The sequence below is a fragment of the Lithobates pipiens genome, unplaced genomic scaffold (genome assembly GCF_037356315.1).
Source record: "Lithobates pipiens isolate NorthernLeopardFrog02 unplaced genomic scaffold, aLitPip1_a1.2 Scaffold_82, whole genome shotgun sequence".
In the NCBI taxonomy this organism is placed as follows: Eukaryota; Metazoa; Chordata; class Amphibia; order Anura; family Ranidae; genus Lithobates; species Lithobates pipiens.
Window position 1 is genome coordinate 1,149,419 of NW_027507906.1, and position 17,778 is coordinate 1,167,196.

Consider the following 17,778-nt stretch of genomic DNA (forward strand, 5'->3'; position numbering starts at 1 on the left):
TACAATTTTAGTCTGTGTCACATCTACACAATTTTAGATTTTGTTTTATTCTTTTTTGGATGCTTTTTTTTTTGGATTCCCTAAAAATTTCCTTTAAAGACAGTTTGCTCATTTATCCTTTTTTTGGGGTGTTTTTTGCGTGTAAACTTACCACAACATTATTGTATTTTTGAGATTTTGTTTTTATTTTTTAATCTACAGGAGGTTGTTTAGTGTTGGTACCCCTTGTTATTCATTTCACTTATTTTTTGGGAAATGTACCTGCCTGCTCACAAATAAACTGGCTTTTTGGAAGGAAAACACACACACAAGTATTTCATCAATCAAAAAACCTTTATTTTGGTCGTAATAAACTAAAAAGAGGAACGCAGCACTGGAGAAACTTGTTACTTTGGTGCAGCCCCAGGGCAGACATGAACAAATTAGAATATAAAAAATTGGTGGCCTGAGGAATAGATATCTCAGGGAGAGAAGTCTGGTCCCGAAGTCCTAGAGAACAGGAAATTCAGATGACATTTATGTCCCCAGGATGTGGATCTTCAAGAGGCTGCATCTTCTGGCAGACCAGACTGAACCCAGGCCATCACTCACTCGTCTTCCTTGGGCACTTCCCTCCAGGCATCCTTCGAGGCTGTGGCTGGGCTCCTGTAGTTGGGGCACGAGGAGGAGGGCGTTGGTCGACCTCCTGGCTGCCACTTGCCACAGCCTCCCCCCGACTGAGGTCTTCCTGTGTATGAAAAGGGGACATAGTTTTAGTTTTTTGATCATCACTCACACCATTTTGTGCTCCTGGCTTTTGCAAATTGAATGTTACCAAATAGAACAGACTATCATTCTGAGCCCAGCATTTTTCTTTCCCGTCCCAATCATTTTTGGTCACTACTGTCTCTTGAGATGTAAACCACTTTGATAAATCACAACTTACTGATCAGATAAGAACATCTAGTTAACATCAATAAATGTAACACAAGAAATATGTTCAACAATGCAATACCTGTCTCAAGCTGGGCCCCACCACATGTTGCTGCCTGGAAGGCCCAGCTTGGACATCAGAAGCCTCAGCTGGGGGTGAAGGATGCCTTGAAGTAAGACTGGAGAGTGGTGGCCTGAGTGGTGGCCTGGGTACCCCCTGGTCTACCAGAAAATGCAGCCTGTCAAAGTGAACCATCCTGGGGTAATAAACGGCATCTGTATCTCCTGCTCTCAAGGACTCCAGGTGCTTCTTTCTCTCCCTGTAATATGTAATCCTCATGGCCCCAATTTTCCTATTCAGATAGGCCATGTCTGCCGTGGGGACCATGATCCGCACCAAAGAAAGCAGTTTCTCCAGCGCTGCCTTCCTCTTTGTTATGTCAGCATAAAACTTGTTGTGGAACTGCCACAGGCAGGGCATCTCCTTGTAGAGTTCTAGGAATAGCCCCATAAAATTTTCCTTTTGGATTGAATCCTTTTTGTCTGCAAGACACAACACAAGACAAACCCTCAAATACTAATAATGCCATTAAAAACCCTCCTAATCTTGTCCCAATATCGGCATATATAGAAGCAGTCTAGTCTAGTGAAGCACCAAGTTAAAAATGTTACCTTCGTTTGCACGTTCGTCACGTCCGCGCCTCACTCTCTTCCCAGATCGTACGGAAGATACACGCGTGTTGCGTTTTATATACAGTGCGCATGCGTGAAACTCCGCCCGCCCCTGACGTTCTTTCTAGACTATTCCCCGTCCCTTCGCTTCCGGCGCAGTGGGGAGAGCACATGGCGGAGAGAACGCAGGTGCGCACTAATAATAGTTCCACTAACGAGGAGGAGTGGGAGGAAAGCCCGGAGCCTGAAACGTCCCGATCCAGGGAGACAAGATTTAAGGTCTCAAATATGTCTTTTGGAGAGATGTTGGAGATGGTCGACATATTGAACAGGACCGACTATGATGGGAAGTATGGACCTTACCCAAACCCAAATATCAGAAAGGCCAAGATCATGACTAAAGTTGTGAAGAGTCTTCATAAGAATTTTGGGGTACACCGATCCAAGGATCAACTGAGAAAACGCTGGTCAGACCTAAAACTGAGGGAGCACAAGCAGTACCTAAGGATCAAGCGTGTTCTTAAAAAAAGTAAGTAGTTGTCGTGTGTTCATATGATTATTCTTGCTTGCATACTGCTCCATGTGCTTTGATTTCATGTTGTGCATTTTAAAATGGCCACTTTCAAGTTCATGGTTTCATTCGTTCGCAAGAAACATCGTTCTGCAGGGAAGTATTCCAGCTTAACAAAGTGTCCCCAATAATGTTCTCACCTTGTAACTCGGCCCAAAAACACAATTGTACAACACTTCCAAGCAATGTTTCAGATTCCTATTTCTGCCCTCTGTGTGCTAATTATTCTTTGTTTACATTCTCATAGGGGAGAGAAGACTCGGCAAGTATGAGGACACCAGGGACCACACCCCTCCTAAAGAAGGCCAACTTCCAAAAGCACAAACAGAGGAGCAGGAGCAGGAGGAGGAGGAGGAGGAAGGAGAGATCGTGGAGTTTGGATAAATTGTCACCACAACAGGTGAGTGTCGTAGAACACAGCTTCCGGTAAGCTCAGCAATGTATATCACCATATTTTTATTACATGGTGTGTTTTTTTGCTTTGTTTTGTAGGTGATGTGGAAGAAGATTCCTTTTTTACCAGTGAAAGTGCCCAGATCTTGATCGGGGAGATAACGGGGTGCAATCATGATTTGGAAATTATCCAACAAAACATCAATGATGTAAAAAATAAAATGAAGAACATCATTGATGTTTTGGGGAGAGTGTGAAACAACAAAAACTAGATAGGGTTTTATTTTTGCTATTTTAAAAACAAAATGTTGTATTTATCGAAATTCCAAATTTGGAAAATACACAGAGTGTGTAAACATGCGCTATCTCCCATCATGGGGGATCAATGTACATGTTTTGTGTAAAGTGTCCAAGATGAAGGGGTTGCAGCCCCAAAGCATGTACATTGATCCCCCCTGATGGGAGATAGCACATGTTGACACACTGTGTGCATCTTCCAAATTTGGATTTTTCAGGGGTCACACTCCATGTGATGAAGGCAATATCAGCCCAGTTTGTACATACTCAGGTCTGATATTGTCTTCACTTTTCAAAGTTGAACTTTGTAAGTTCCTGTGTTCAGTATTTTACGGTTTAATACATGCCTGTTTACACAAAAACAACAAGGAAACAAAATTCTGATTAAACCCTGTTTTGAATGCACACAATCTCTTGGTTTGTTGTAAAAACCTTTTCGAAACGCCCATGTGAATGTGCTTGTATTAAAAAGTTTAATTATCAACAATGTATGGCTTCCTTTTTCATTGCGCATAAAATGTATTTGTAGTAAAATTTTCGTTTGTGCTGAGAAGGAGTGTGATTTACTAAAGGCAACTCCACTTTGCACTCCAAGTGCAGTTTCAGGTGTACTTTTGCAGTGCACTTGTAGTGCATAGTGGATGTGCCTTTAGTAAAAAAAACACCCACTGTGAGGTGTAAATTTGGACAATCATGCCATTTTCCTGACATGGTGCTGAAAATGAGCACGATTTTGGTCAGTAATGCACTACATACATTAGTTATAAAAAAGAAGGTGTGTGTGTGTGTAGCAGACCCACAACATTATTATATTATCTGAAGAAGAGACTGTCCCCTCATCTCGCTCTGAACTTGGGTTTGCACTGTTGGTGAAAAAGGCACAACTTAAAAAAAATGGCAAAGTGGGAGGCCACAGTCTGCCATTCCTGTGGCGTTGAAGGACACTGTGTAGTGAAACAAGAACAAAAATTTGTAATTTGACAAATCAACATTGCAAGCAGATTAGACACCCACATTTTTGGTCAAAATTAGTATAACATTTTGGGAACTGAGTATTTAAAGCCTAAAATATAAGGTCCCCTTATGAGAGTCATCACCCCCCCATCACCCCCCCATATGATGGGCCCTTGATAAAAAATGAGGGGGGATGTTTAGGACAGGTAACCCTCTCCACTTGATTGAGAGCTGAAGGCCTAAATAATGTGTGATACTTTGTGAAGCCCCTCCTTACTTACACTATTGGCAGCCCACGGGACAGGTAAGAAGGGTCATAATAACAAACATGAAAACAAAATGGAAGCACATTTTGACATTCTGCTATTACATAGCAAGAAAATTAATGTGTTAAAAAAAAAAATTGCATTTGAAAGTATTAAGGCAGGCCCTTACACTACATGCTTTGGTGAATTCGCCCATAAATGTATAAATGTGACCATCAAAAAGGTAGGTATAGTGTGTATTGGGTTTGGTCAAGTCATCAGATAAAGGATTGCTATCAGCTGAGCTAGCAGTTGGGGGGAGGGGGGTTCCTAATGAGTTTGGCACAACCCCAAAAATTAAAAAAAGGTCACTTTGCATGAATTGAAGCACACACATCACATTTGTAGACATTGTAGGGGGTGTTTAGGGGAAAGCAATACTATGGAGCTGACAAAAAACATTGTTAAGTGACTAGACTATAGTTTTATGGGCCAAGAAGAGCATGGTGGGGAAGTTAGTGAGGCAAATATGCCTGAGGACAAAGGGGCAGAGTATATGAATTAGAGCATGTTGCAATGATGGTAATTAGGGAATGAGGAAAGAAATGCAAGACATTAGCAATCATGAAATACATAGAATGTGATGTTTAAGGATAAAACTTAGCTTCATATAGTCCTTCTGCAGGACCTGAATGATGGCAGAACAGGTCTCTGGAATAATGATCCCCAGAGCCTGGGGGGAGATGCCTGTAGAGAACTTGAGGTCCTGAAGACTTCTCCCTGTCGCCAAGTAGCGCAACGTGGCGATGAGCCTCTGCTCCAGAGTGATGGCTTGCCACGTGCAGGTATCCTGCCTGGTGATATAAGGGGTCAGCAAAGCCAGCAGACGGTGAAAAACGGGGTCCGTCATCCGTAGATAATTCCTGAAATGATCAGGATTATTCTCGCGGATCTCACAGGGCAAAGGCATGTGCGAGAACTGGTCACGCTGGCGCAACCAATTCTTGGTTCACAAACGCCTCCCCTCCCTGTTCATGGACCGGGCTTGTGTCAAAGTAAGAACCCCAACACGAAGCCCCTGCACAGCAGAAACTCTACGACGAGTACATAGACGAAACATGGTTTGAAAACGGTCGGCTCGTCTGAACGGACACCAGAAAGCACCGATAAACAGGCCTGAAAGAACGACCTGAATAGCAGAAGCAAGCAGACAATAAAAAATGCCTTTCAAAGCTTACTATACCAAGATATAGTCCACAATGAGAAACAAATACTTAATGACTGCACGCACTGATTATCAGATACGCAAAGACAAGCAGAAACGGAAGAGCAGTAGCGGATTTGGTTGGCAGAATGTCTGACCGTGTGTACAGGGGCTAAGAATAACTGTGTTGCCCTGGGAGTTGAGAAATTCCACAATGAAATCCATAGACAAGTGGGTCCAGGGCCTCTCTCCATTTGGTACGGGTTGTAGGAGGCCCACTGGAAGGTGTCGTGGAGTCTTACTTTGAGCACACACGGATCAAGCAGCTATGAAGGCAGTTACATCAGCACGTAGACTAGGCCACCAGAATTGTTGGGAAATGGCCCAAACTAGTTGATTCTTCCCAGGGTGGACTAGCTGCCTTGGGAGAATGGTAAGTCTGGAGCACAGCAGTACGGGGACTCTCTGGGACAAAGCAGTGGTCACAAGGTTTCTCAGGAGGAGCATGGACCTGAGCAGCAAGAATTTTGTCATTCAAAAGAGAAGTGAGACCGGTGCGAACCGTAGCCAGAATATGATCAGGGGGAATCACAGGAACCGGAACCGGCTCCAACTTGGAAGTGGAGGAAAATTGTCTTGACAAGGAGTCAGCCCTTACATTCCTAGTACCGGGTAAGAATGAGACAATGTAATTGAAACTTGACAAGAAAAGAGCCCATCGCGCCCTTCTGGGAGAGAGGCGTTTTAGCCTCAGATAAGAATGTAAGATTCTTATTGTCCGTAAGAATGAGAACCAGCACAGTGGTACCTTCGAGATGTCTCCATTCTTTCAGGGCTAAAATGATCGCCAACAGCTCTCTGTCACCAATCTCATAATTGCACTCTGCAGGTGATGATTTCTTGGAAAAGTAGCTTGGTGATTAGACACAGCTAATGCAAATCAGTGGGTGCCAGCCAATGGGTCACCGCCAGCACCTGCTGATTGTCCAGAAAACACGCAGGACAGAGCTCTGCCAATGTAAACAAGACAGAGCTCTGTCCTGTCAGCAGGGGAAGCAATGGATTTTCTTTCCCTGCAAAGAAGGGAAAGAAAATCCATTACATCCCTTAGTAAAAGTCGCACACATAGTAAACACCAAAACACTGGCTAGGCACACATTTAACCCTTTGATTGCCCAAGCTGTTAAACCCCTTCCCAGACAGTGTCATTAGTACAGAGACAGTGCATAGTTTTACCACTGATCACTGTATTCGTTTTATTGGTTTCCACAAAGTGCCAGTTAGTGTCAGAATGTCCACCTCAATATCGCAGTCCTCCTATAAGTCGCTGATCATTACTAGTAAAAAAAACAATTATTGGTATTTTAAAAAAAAAAATATGTAGCAGAATACATATTGGCAAGAATAAATTCCATCTCTTCCCCTAATAAAATCACCTCACACAGTATAGGTAAACACTGGTTAGGCACACATTTAACCCTTTGATTGCCCCTGATGTTAACCTCTTCCCAGCCAGCGTCATTAGTACAGTGACAGTGCATATTTTTAGCACTGATCACTGTATTAGTGTCAATAGTTCCCACAAACTGTCAGTTATTGTCAGAATGTCCACAGCAATATCGCAATAAGTCGCTGATTGCCGCCATTACTGTTAAAATAAATAAATGTAAAAATACCCCATCGTTTCTAGACGCTATAACTTTTGCACAAACCAATTAATATACGCTTATTGGAATTCTTTTTACCAAAGACATGTGGAAGTATACATTTTGGCCTAAATTTATGAAGAAATTCGATTTTTTTACATTTTTTATTGGATATGTGTTATAGCAGAAAGTAAAAAAAAATATATAAATTTTTTTTCAAAATTGTAAAATTGTTGGGCTTTTTTTTGTTTATAGAACAAAAAATAAAAAACTCAATGATGATCAAATACCACCAGAAGAAAGCTCTATTTGTGGGAAAAAATGACATAAATTTAAGTTGGGTACAGCCTTGCATGACCACGCAGTTGTCAGTTAAATTAACACAGTAGAGTTTAGCAAAAAATGGCCTAATCAGGAAGGGGGGTAAATCTTCCGGAGGTGAATTGGTTAAATTACTGGCAAATGCCAGTCCCCATCCTCTTCGTTCTGTTTGTAAACAAAGCAGCCGGGTATTCTTTTCATCTATTCCAGACCCTTATCCTAGATGGGTATTCTATCAATAGTAATGGGGACACCCACACAACATGTGGTAGGTGTGACCCTTGCTTGGTGCCCAACAACCTATCACACCAACGCTGCCCCACAGATTGGTATATTGTAAGCTTTTTGCCTTTTTGCAATGCTTATGATGTTCTCTACTTTATGCTTATGATGTTCTCTACTCTATAATAATAATGATTGTTTTTACTATTTTATGGCTACAGTATAGAATGAATGTGTAATACATTTCTTTTAATAAAATAAAGCGCCCCATCTAAATACTGGGCGACTTGGGCTTGCTGGCATCACTTCAGAGCTTCGGCAGAATGTAGCCAATTGTTAACCGGAGTCCCCCCGCCTTAAGAATCAGATACCCAAATCTCCCACTTGAACAGGAACACATCCACTATTTCACATCAAACCCTACACCTCCTGATTCCCACAGATCTTAAGACCATACTATTGACCATATACATGGAAACCGACCAACTAACAATAGACATTTGTTAACTAATAGTTCTAGACATCCTTAGAACTCAGCACCCGAGATCGTTCCTTCTGATGATTAGCTCCTAGCGGATGTTTATTAGGCCTTCGATGGGTCCTTGAGGGCAATTATTGGTTTCCCCAACTCTCGATACTCTACCCCTAGCCCAGAGCTTAGTAGTAGATCTGGTCGACAACCCTACTCTTGATAGACATATACCCATTGCGTGTCAATGCTTCTGTTATGTTTATTTGTTGGTTATATTTGGTAACCCTGCTACGATATCACTGTACTCTGTTATGTGACATAACTGTAACCGTTTCCTTTTTTGTAAACATCAATAAAAAACTTTGGGAAAAAAAATGAAATAAAGCGCTCTAAGGAAATGAACTGATCGGCTCACCATCGCTGACTTCCAGCCTGAATGGTAAACTATGAGCGTGACTTGCCCAGCACTGGTAGATCCCGCTGTGTTCAACCTGGGCAGATGTGATTGTGAAGGTCTGTCCTTCTGCCACTAACATATCATTCTTCAACCACTGATAAGTCCAGTCATTTTGTCCATTGCAGGTCATTGTTATATTGTCTCCGGTAAGTAACTTGTTCCAGTCTGGTGTGAAGGTCACTGGAATAGTCCCAGCATTTTCTGCAAGACGTTATACAGAAATATGAACAAACAATACCAATTTGTTAATTATTGATTAATGTTAAACTGATAATACAAGAAATTTCTACAATATAAGTTGCCAAAACAAGCTAAGTCATTCAGTGGTAGGGTAAGGTTATTTTTGGTAAAGTTATATAGTGGAGATAATCAGAGCCCGATTCCCTAATGTCCTCCATCTTCACAAATACAATTCTATAGTTCTACTTTCATCTCCTCCCTTCTCAGAACATCCCCTCTAAGGCTGGGTTCACACTTGCTGCGGCCGCGGTTTACAACAGGGGGTCCGTTGCGTCCTTGTACACCGATTCAGGTGCAAATCAGATCAGAATTTCTGCCTTAATTCGCACCTGATTCGGAGCAAAAGACACATAGGACCCTTCGTCAATGTGGACTAATTCTTCAATGTATTTTTGTGCAACAGAAGTACATTAATGGTATATTGCTACATAGGAGAGCTGGGTTTCAGAAAAAAAATTGTGAACTTTGCCTTTAAGCCGGCCATAGACTGTAATCTACAGACTTGAATCTTGGCTGGTTCAGCAGGGGCTGGCCGAGATTTGAACCATGTATCGGCAGGCTGATTGTGCTCTAGTTGATCGATCAATCAACTTGGGTACAATCAGCATGTTGGATTTTTCATGAAATTATCAATAGCAATAATCACTATGTGTTTTCTAAGCTGGATGCTTCCCATGAGCCACCATCCATAGCTCTGCGGGAGGGAATCAAGCGATTTTCTGCAAATCATGGTTGCAGGAAAGACAATCGCTCCATCTATGGCTGGTTTTACATTTCATTTGTAATCAGATCATTTTCATTTACTGATTAGCATTTTGCAAATTACAAATCTAAATTCACGCAGCAGGATTTACCTGTATAGGAAATTGTGGTTGCAGCAATGTAAGTATAAGTGATAGTAGTCAGGACTTGTCTCGAGCAACTGTAGGTGGCTTTCAGGTCTGTATATTTTAATTGTAAAGTATCATTGGTGGTGGAGTTCAAGATTGTCTGATTGTTCCTGTAGAATATTGTCTCTGTTGCCAGTGATCCAGATGGACTGGAACATCGGAGAGATATGTTGTCACCTTCATATACATAGAGAGGAGCCTGAAGGATGACCCGACCTGAAACACAACATGAGATTTGTTATATCTGAGGATGTGATGACCCACCATTGAGGGAAACATATCATTTTGTGTTGGGAGTAGGGATGAGCTTCGAGTTCGAGTCGAACTCATGTTCTACTCGAACATTGCCTGTTCGCCTGTTCAGCGAACAGTGAACAATTTGGGCTGTTCGCAGCAAATTCGAAAAGCCGGAACACCCTATACAAGTCTATGGGAGAAATCTAAAGTGCTCATTTTAAAGGGTAATATGCAGGTTACTGTCCTAAAAAGTGTTTGGGGACCTGGGTCCTGCCCCAGGGGACATGGATCAATGCAAAAAAAGTTTTAAAAACGGCCGTTTTTTCAGGAGCAGTGATTTTAATAATGATTAAAGTGAAACAATAAAAGTGTAATATTCCTTTAAATTTCGTAGCTAGGGGGTATCTATAGTATGCCTGTGAAGGGGCGCATGTTTCTGGTGCTTAGAACTGTCCCTGCACAAAGTGTCATTTGTGCAGGAAAAAAAGTCTTTTAAAATCACTTGCGGCTATATTGTCGGCTCCCGTAATACAGAGAACAGTCAATGAGTGTTCTCTGTATTAGCCGACAATTCATTCATTCATTGATTAAAAAAAAAAAAAAAAAAAAAAGCGTGGGGGTTCCCCTAAATTCAATTACCAGGCCCTTCAGGTCTGACATGGATATTAAGGGGAACCCCGTGTCAAATTTTAAAAAAAAATTGACGTGGGGGTCCCCCTAAATATCCATACCAGACCCTTCAAGTCGGATATGGATATTAAGGGGAACCCCGCATCAAATTAAAAAAAAATTGACGTGGGGGTCCCCCTAAAAATCCATATCAGACCCTTTATCCGAGCACGCAACCTGGCAGGCTGCAGGAAAAGAGGGGGGGACGAGAGAGCGGCCCCCCCTCCCTCCTGAACCGTACCAGGCCACATACCCTCAACATTGGGAGGATGCTTTGGGGGTCTGTGACCCCTCAAAGCACCTTGTCCCCATGTTGATGAGGACAAGGGCCTCATCCTCACAATCCTGGCCGTTGGTTGTGAAGGTCTGCGGGCAGGGAGCTTATCAGAATCTGGAAGCCCCCTTTAACAAGGGGACCCCCAGATCCCGGCCCCCCCTGTTTGAAATGGTAAGGGGGTACAAAAGTACCCCTACCATTTCACAAAGAAAGTGTCAAAATGGTTAAATAAGACAAACACACTTTTGAAAAATTCCTTTATTAAAAATGAAAAAAATAAAAAAAAGATTCCAGCGGTGCTAATCCACTCTTGCTATCCAGCGACGAATCTCCGGGGTCCAGAGTTATCGACTATCAAAGAGAGGTCTCTCTCTTCCTTTTTTGTCTGGAAACATACACAAGGAAAGGAGGAGGGGAAGGAGGAATATATTATAAATCCCAGAGGGATAAGCACACGGGAGAGGGGTAAGCCGGAGGGGGTGTGAGCCCAAAAGAAATAATGAAAGGCCGATCCCAAAAAGTAACAGAACCCAAAACCCCCAGAGAAAGTTTAAATTCAAGTGCAAACGCAAGCTCAATCCAGAAATATTTAACAACTAAAGAAGGGAACACCAGAAGTCCCAGTATGGAAAAAAAAACAGCTCAGGTAAACAAAGGCGCAAGAAAAGAGGCAGCTAAATTAAAGGGGGCCCAAGGAGAAAAGATACAGGAGAACATGGGAATAGAGACGGAGATTACAGAGGGGGAAGATCTGAGGAGTGAATCCCTAATGCCTACTAAGTTGGATATGTTAGCAATGTTCGAGAGAATGGAAAACCTGATAAAAAGTGAGGTCTCCAACGTACGTATGGATTTGGGACATCTGTTAAAAAGGGTAGAAGAGGTAGAAGAGAAAGCGGAGAGACAAACACTGGAGATAGCTGGGCTAAAAACACAAATGAAAGAGCTGCAAAGACAACAGAAAGAATGTTGTTATAAAATGGAGGCGCAAGAAAACCAAAATAGGCGCCAAAATTTGAAGATAAGGGCTATACCAGAGCAAAATGGAGAAGATCTGGAGGAAAAAATGAAGAGGATATTTAACCCCCTACTGGAGAGAGGAGAGGCAGAAAAGATAAAAATTGATAGAGTACACAGAGTGAGGAAACCACCTGGGCTAAAAGAGGACATGCCACGGGATGTGCTTATTAAGTTCCATAAGTACTCAGACAAAGAAAAAATATGGAATAATCTTAGGAAGGGACCTCCTCTACAGTACGAACAAAAGACTTTACAAGTGTTTGCGGACTTATCAGCGGAGACCCTAATAAGAAGAAGAAAGCTCAAACCACTGCTGGATCAACTAAGAGAACTAAACATTAGATATAGCTGGGGATTCCCCGCAGCATTAATAGTACACAGAGATGGGAAGACAGTAAGGTTGAGATTTTTGGAAGATATGCAGGACTTTTGTAAAAACCTACAGATACCAATTCCAAAAGAGTATGAAGGGTTAATAAGAGAGGAGCTACCGGGGGGAGAGGGGGGGTGGCGGGGGGTATAGGGAGGGGGGGGAGGGAAGAAGTAGTAAAAAGGCTGCTCTAAAGTTATGGAAGTACATTGAGGTGGTGGAAGCTGTTTACTGGGGGGGGGGGGGGGTGGGGGGGGCTGGGGAAGGGTCTCTCTCTTTAGGGCCCACCCCGGGATCCCAGGACCCGGGGAGGTGCACACGGGGCGCCGGGTTGGGGTCTCCACCTCAAGGGAAGAGGTGCAGACACCAGGACGGGGATATATCCAGGTTGGATGCAAGAGGCCCGGAGATGGGCCATGGGGGGGACGAGGGTGGGGGGGTGGGAGAGGAGGGTGGGGGGGGCGGGGGAGGAGGGGGGGGAGGGAGAGAGGAGAATAACCTATAGCTCAAGATTTCGAGTAAAGGGCATTATTTGGGTTCCAACATGACAATGGTAAACTGTGTGTCGTATAATGTGAGAGGTCTAAATGTAGCTAACAAACGGTTTAAGATACTAAGAGAATTGGAGCAACTTAATGCAGAGATCGTGTTCTTACAGGAAACGCACTTAACCCATGAAAGTAAAATTAGACTGTACTCCCCAAGATACCCGACCTGGTTCTATGGAGACTCAGTCTCAAGTAGAACAAGGGGGGTAGCAGTGGGGATAGGCCGGGATATCCAATTTATAGTAGAGGGCAGGATGGGAGACCCGGAAGGGAGGTTCCTGTTTCTAAAAGGAAAACTATGGGGAATAAAATATACCTTGGCAAATATATATAGTCCGAATAAGAATCCAATAACTTATCTGAGAAAGATACTGGGAAAACTTTGGGAATTTAAGGAGGGGAGGGTGATTGTGGCAGGAGACCTGAATTTTCCGATAAATCCGAGACTGGATAGTTCGTCCCATGCACGGGAGACGGCGAACATGCAGCGAAATGTAATTAAACAACGGATGACCGAATTACAGCTGATAGATGTGTGGAGAATACAACATCCGAAGAAACGAGATTATTCGTTCTACTCCCCCGTGCATGGGACGTACACCAGGATAGATTATTGGCTGGTGGAACATCAGCTATTGGAGGAAGTGGTAGATACGGACATCGGAACTAGGACTCTGTCGGACCACGCGCCTGTAACCATGAGAATTAAAATCCCAGAGGTAAAGAAACCCCCATTTACCTGGAAACTAAATAAAGATCTATTAGACGTAGAAGGAGAGGAAACAATAAGAAAGGAGCTGCAATTTTTTTTTGCCTCAAATGGGAAGGACGAGATGGCGGAGAACATACTATGGGAGGCCCATAAGGCTTACATAAGAGGAATATATATCTCACTTGGGGCAAAAAGAAAAAAAGAAAGGAATAAAAAGGTAAAGGAATTAAGAGAAGAAATTAGGAGATTAGAATTAAAACACAAAATAGAGAAACAAAATGGAAAGGGACAGATACAGGGGCTACAACGGAATCTAGCTATAAAAAAACTAGAGCTGGAGGAAACAATAGAGCAAGAAGTAAGGAGAGAATATCATAAAATAACGAAAGAGCGATATTTCTTGGGAAACAAGAATGGCAAGAGTTTAGCTAGGATATTGAGGAAAAAGAAAGCAAAAAATTATATTGAGAAAATAATAGATAAAAAAAACGAGATCAAATATAAGACTGAAGATATAGCGGAGGTATTTAGAGAATACTACGAGCAATTATATTGGGTGAGAAAAAAGGAGACAGAGCAGCAAGAGAATATTAGAAAGAGGAAAATCAAAGAATATATAATAAACGCTAAGGTCCCTACACTATCACAGGAAATAGTACAGGAATTGGATTCTCCTATAACAACATCCGAAGTAAACCAAGCAATAAAAGAAACAACAGGAGGGAAAAGCCCGGGCCCGGACGGCTATATAATAGAATATTATAAAAAATTTGGGGAAATTTTGTCACCAAGGTTATGTGCATATTTTAACGGCCTAGATATAAAATACGGACTGGGTAAGGAAGCCTCTCTAGCAATTATCTCCACAATATTGAAAGAAGGGAAGGAAGGTATGATATGTTCAAACTATAGACCAATCTCATTATTAAATACCGACATAAAATTATTCGCAAAAATACTAGCTACTAGAATGAAAAAAATAGTTCCGAACTTGGTCCACCCAGATCAAGTGGGGTTCGTGGGGGGCCGAGAGGGAAGGGATAATGGAGTGAGGACACTATTGCTTCTCCAGAAAGCCCAAGAGAGCAAAATCCCCAGTCTTCTCTTGTCAATAGATGCAGAAAAAGCATTTGACCGAGTAGACTGGGGATTTATGCTGGGCACGTTGAAAGAAATGGGATTTGGTATCCGAATCCTGAGTTGGATAAAGACACTCTATGAGTGCCCAATGGCAGTGGTAAGGGTAAACGGCAACTTGTCTGACCCCTTTAGAATGTACAATGGGACTAGACAGGGTTGCCCACTGTCACCCATACTGTTCGTGTTGACTTTGGAACCACTGCTGGAGACAGTGAGGAAAAATCCCGATATAGGAGGAATTGAGCTGGGGGAAGAGGTTCATAAGGTAGCCGCATTTGCGGACGATGTCCTATTTTATGTGACAAAACCTAGAATCTCCATGCCAAATTTGGTAAAGAGTATCGAGCAATATGGAGATCTATCAAATTTTAAAATAAATTTAAAAAAAACAGAGGTTTTAAGTGTCAGCACGAGCAGTGGGGAAGAACAGGATATCAAGGGCAAATTTCCCTTCCTATGGAAAAAGGAAATTAAATATTTAGGTATAAAGCTGGCAGCCTCAATAAAGAAAATCTATGAGATAAACTATATCCCCCTACTGGACGAAGTAAGAGAAGACACAAAAAAAATAATGACGAAACCATTGTCCTGGTTTGGCCGGATAAATGCCCTTAAGATGATCATACAACCAAAAATATTATATAAGTTACAGATGTTACCGATATATATTCCCCCAGTCTACTTTAATACTATTAAACGTCTAATAACCAAGCTCATCTGGAAAAATAAGAAGCCTAGAATAGCCTTAAAGGTATTACAACTGGGAAAAGAGAGGGGAGGTCTAAAAGTACCGGATTTTAAGAAATATTACGAATCTATAGTATTAACACGGGTGGTGGAGTGGACAAAATTAGATAATGAAAAAAGATGGGTGGCAATAGAACACAGCGCTGCAGAGACACGATTAGGAAAGGAAATTTGGATACCCCCAAAACACAGATCACTCGGACCAACAACACTTGCACTCACAAAAAACGTTTTTAGAATATGGGATGGAATTCACAAGCATAATAAGTGGAAATACAACTCTCCACTAATGGCATTAAAAGAAAATAATTTATTTCCACCGGGGAAGAGCACTATGGGAGGACACTGGATTAGAAGAGAAGATATTCAATTGAGACACATAATAAAAGCGGGTAAAATAAACACGTTAGAAACACTACAGGAGTACATGGATATAGACGGATGGAGGTACCTCCAGCTCAGACATTTTGTCTCATCATTGCCACAACCACTGAGAAGTGGAACAGACCTTAACGCCTTAGAGCGGATATGTGAGGGGAAAATAATAAGAGTAAATATCTCACAGATATACAAGATGCTGGGAGAAGTGGACGAGACGGAGGTACCTATATATATAAAAAAGTGGGAAGAAGAAATAGGGCCACGAGGGGAGAAACAGAATTTAGAAAAAATCTTACACTTAACACACGGGACATCGAAAAATCTTAATACAATAGAAATGAATTATAAAAGCCTTGCTAGATGGTATAGGACACCAGACAAGATGAGGAGATATCAGGAAGAGCAACTCGGGATGTGCTGGAGAGGGTGTGGACAGCAAGGGACTGCGGCACATATCTGGTGGGAATGCCCAAAAATTAGAAATTACTGGAGAGAAACATTAACTTTAATAAAAATAATAACAGGAACTCAGGTACTAGAAAACCCATGGACATGTCTTTTCCATGGTACAGACACCCCAACTCAAAAGTACAAAGAAGGCCTCATAGGAAACTTAATAAACGTAACAAAGAGCTTGATACCAAAAAACTGGAGACAGGCGGAAGCCCCAAAATTGAGGGAATGGATAGGTAAAGTAGAGGACATGTATAGAATGGAGGGATGGGAAGAGGATGAGGAGAGCGGGGAAAAGAAATTTCGAAAGAAATGGAAGCAATGGAAACTGTTTAAATCAACGAAGAAATATGAAGAGGTAGTAGGGCTATAGGGGGGGGGGGGGGGGGGTAGTAGGATGCATATGTATATGTATACTATGTTTTATACTTTTTGTATGGAAAAAATTTAAATAAAGATTAAAAAAAAAAGAAAGGGAGGCAAGCAAGCGCCCCCCTCTCCGGGACCATACCAAGCCACATGCCCTCAACATGGGGGGGTTGGTGCTTTGGGGCAGGGGGAGCCCATGTTGATGAGGACAAGGGCCTCTTCCCGACAACCCTAGCCATTGGTTGTTGAGGTCTGTGGGCGGGGGGCTTATCGGAATCTGGGAGCCTCCTTTAATATGTGGGCCCACACATCCCGGCCCTCCATCCTATGTGAATGTGTATGGGGTACACCATACCCTTACTCATTCACCTGGGGAAAAATGCACACACCACGCACACAGCATTTCAGTGAGAGAGAACGTCGAGTCAACATCAGAAGAAGAGAAGAGGGAAGAAGACAACGAAGAAAACCGGGCAACCGCTAGCAAAAGAGCAGGCAAAAGAGAAGAAGATAGCGGTGGAGCCCGACAGAAGACACCGGAGAGCACAGAGAAGTCAGAAGAGAACCCAGAAGTCGGAAGAGACCCTCGGAGCTGCCTAACAAATTACTTTAAAAACCTGTGTAGTGTGTTTTTTTATTGACACATTTTTCCCCAGGTGAATGAGTAGGGGTACGATGTACCCCATACTCATTCACATAGGGTGGGGGGCCGTTATCTGGGGCTCCACATATTAAAGGGGGCTCCTAGATTCAGATAAGCCCCCGCCCGCAGACTTCGACAACCAACGGCCAGGGTTGCCAGGAAGAGGCCCTTGTCCTCATCAATATGGGGACAAGGTGCTCCGGGCTGGGGGGGGGGGGGGGTGCATGCAGCCATAATGTCGCAGTCACGATAAAAATCACTGATCGCCGCCATTTAAATAAAAATTCCATAAAACCATCCCCTATTTTGTAAACACTATAACAAACCAATCAATAATCGCTTATTTTGCGATTTTTTTTTTACCAAAAATATGTAGAAGAATACGTATCGGCCTAAACTGAGGAAAACAATTGTTTTTTTATATATTTTTGGGGGATATTTATTAGAGAAAAAAGTAAAAAATAATGTATTTTTTTCAAAATTGTCGCTCTTTTTAGTTTGTAGCGCAAAAAATAAAAACCGCAGGGGTGGGGGAAAAAGGACATCAATTTTGTTTGGGAGCCACGTCGCATGACCGCGCAATTGTCAGTTAAAGTGACGAATCGTAAAAAGTGCTCTGGTCAGGAAGGGGATAAATTCTTCCGAGGCTGGAGTGGTTAAAGTAGAAGTAAACTCCCATAGTTGATTTTTACCTATGGGTAAGTCTATAAAGCTTA

The 17,778-nt window shown here is 42.4% G+C and overlaps 1 protein-coding gene across 1 annotated transcript in view; it reads right to left on the reverse strand.

Annotated features, from left to right (window-relative positions):
- Positions 1-17,778, reverse strand: part of LOC143973436 (uncharacterized) — an 86,482-nt gene that overhangs the window by 57,425 nt on the left and 11,279 nt on the right. Inside the window, exons 4-5 of the mRNA XM_077474417.1 lie at positions 9,461-9,712; positions 8,325-8,567 (exon numbers count right to left, since the gene is read on the reverse strand). Of these exons, the coding sequence (XP_077330543.1) occupies positions 8,325-8,567; positions 9,461-9,712 (495 nt within the window). The remainder of the gene's footprint in view (positions 1-8,324; positions 8,568-9,460; positions 9,713-17,778) is intronic.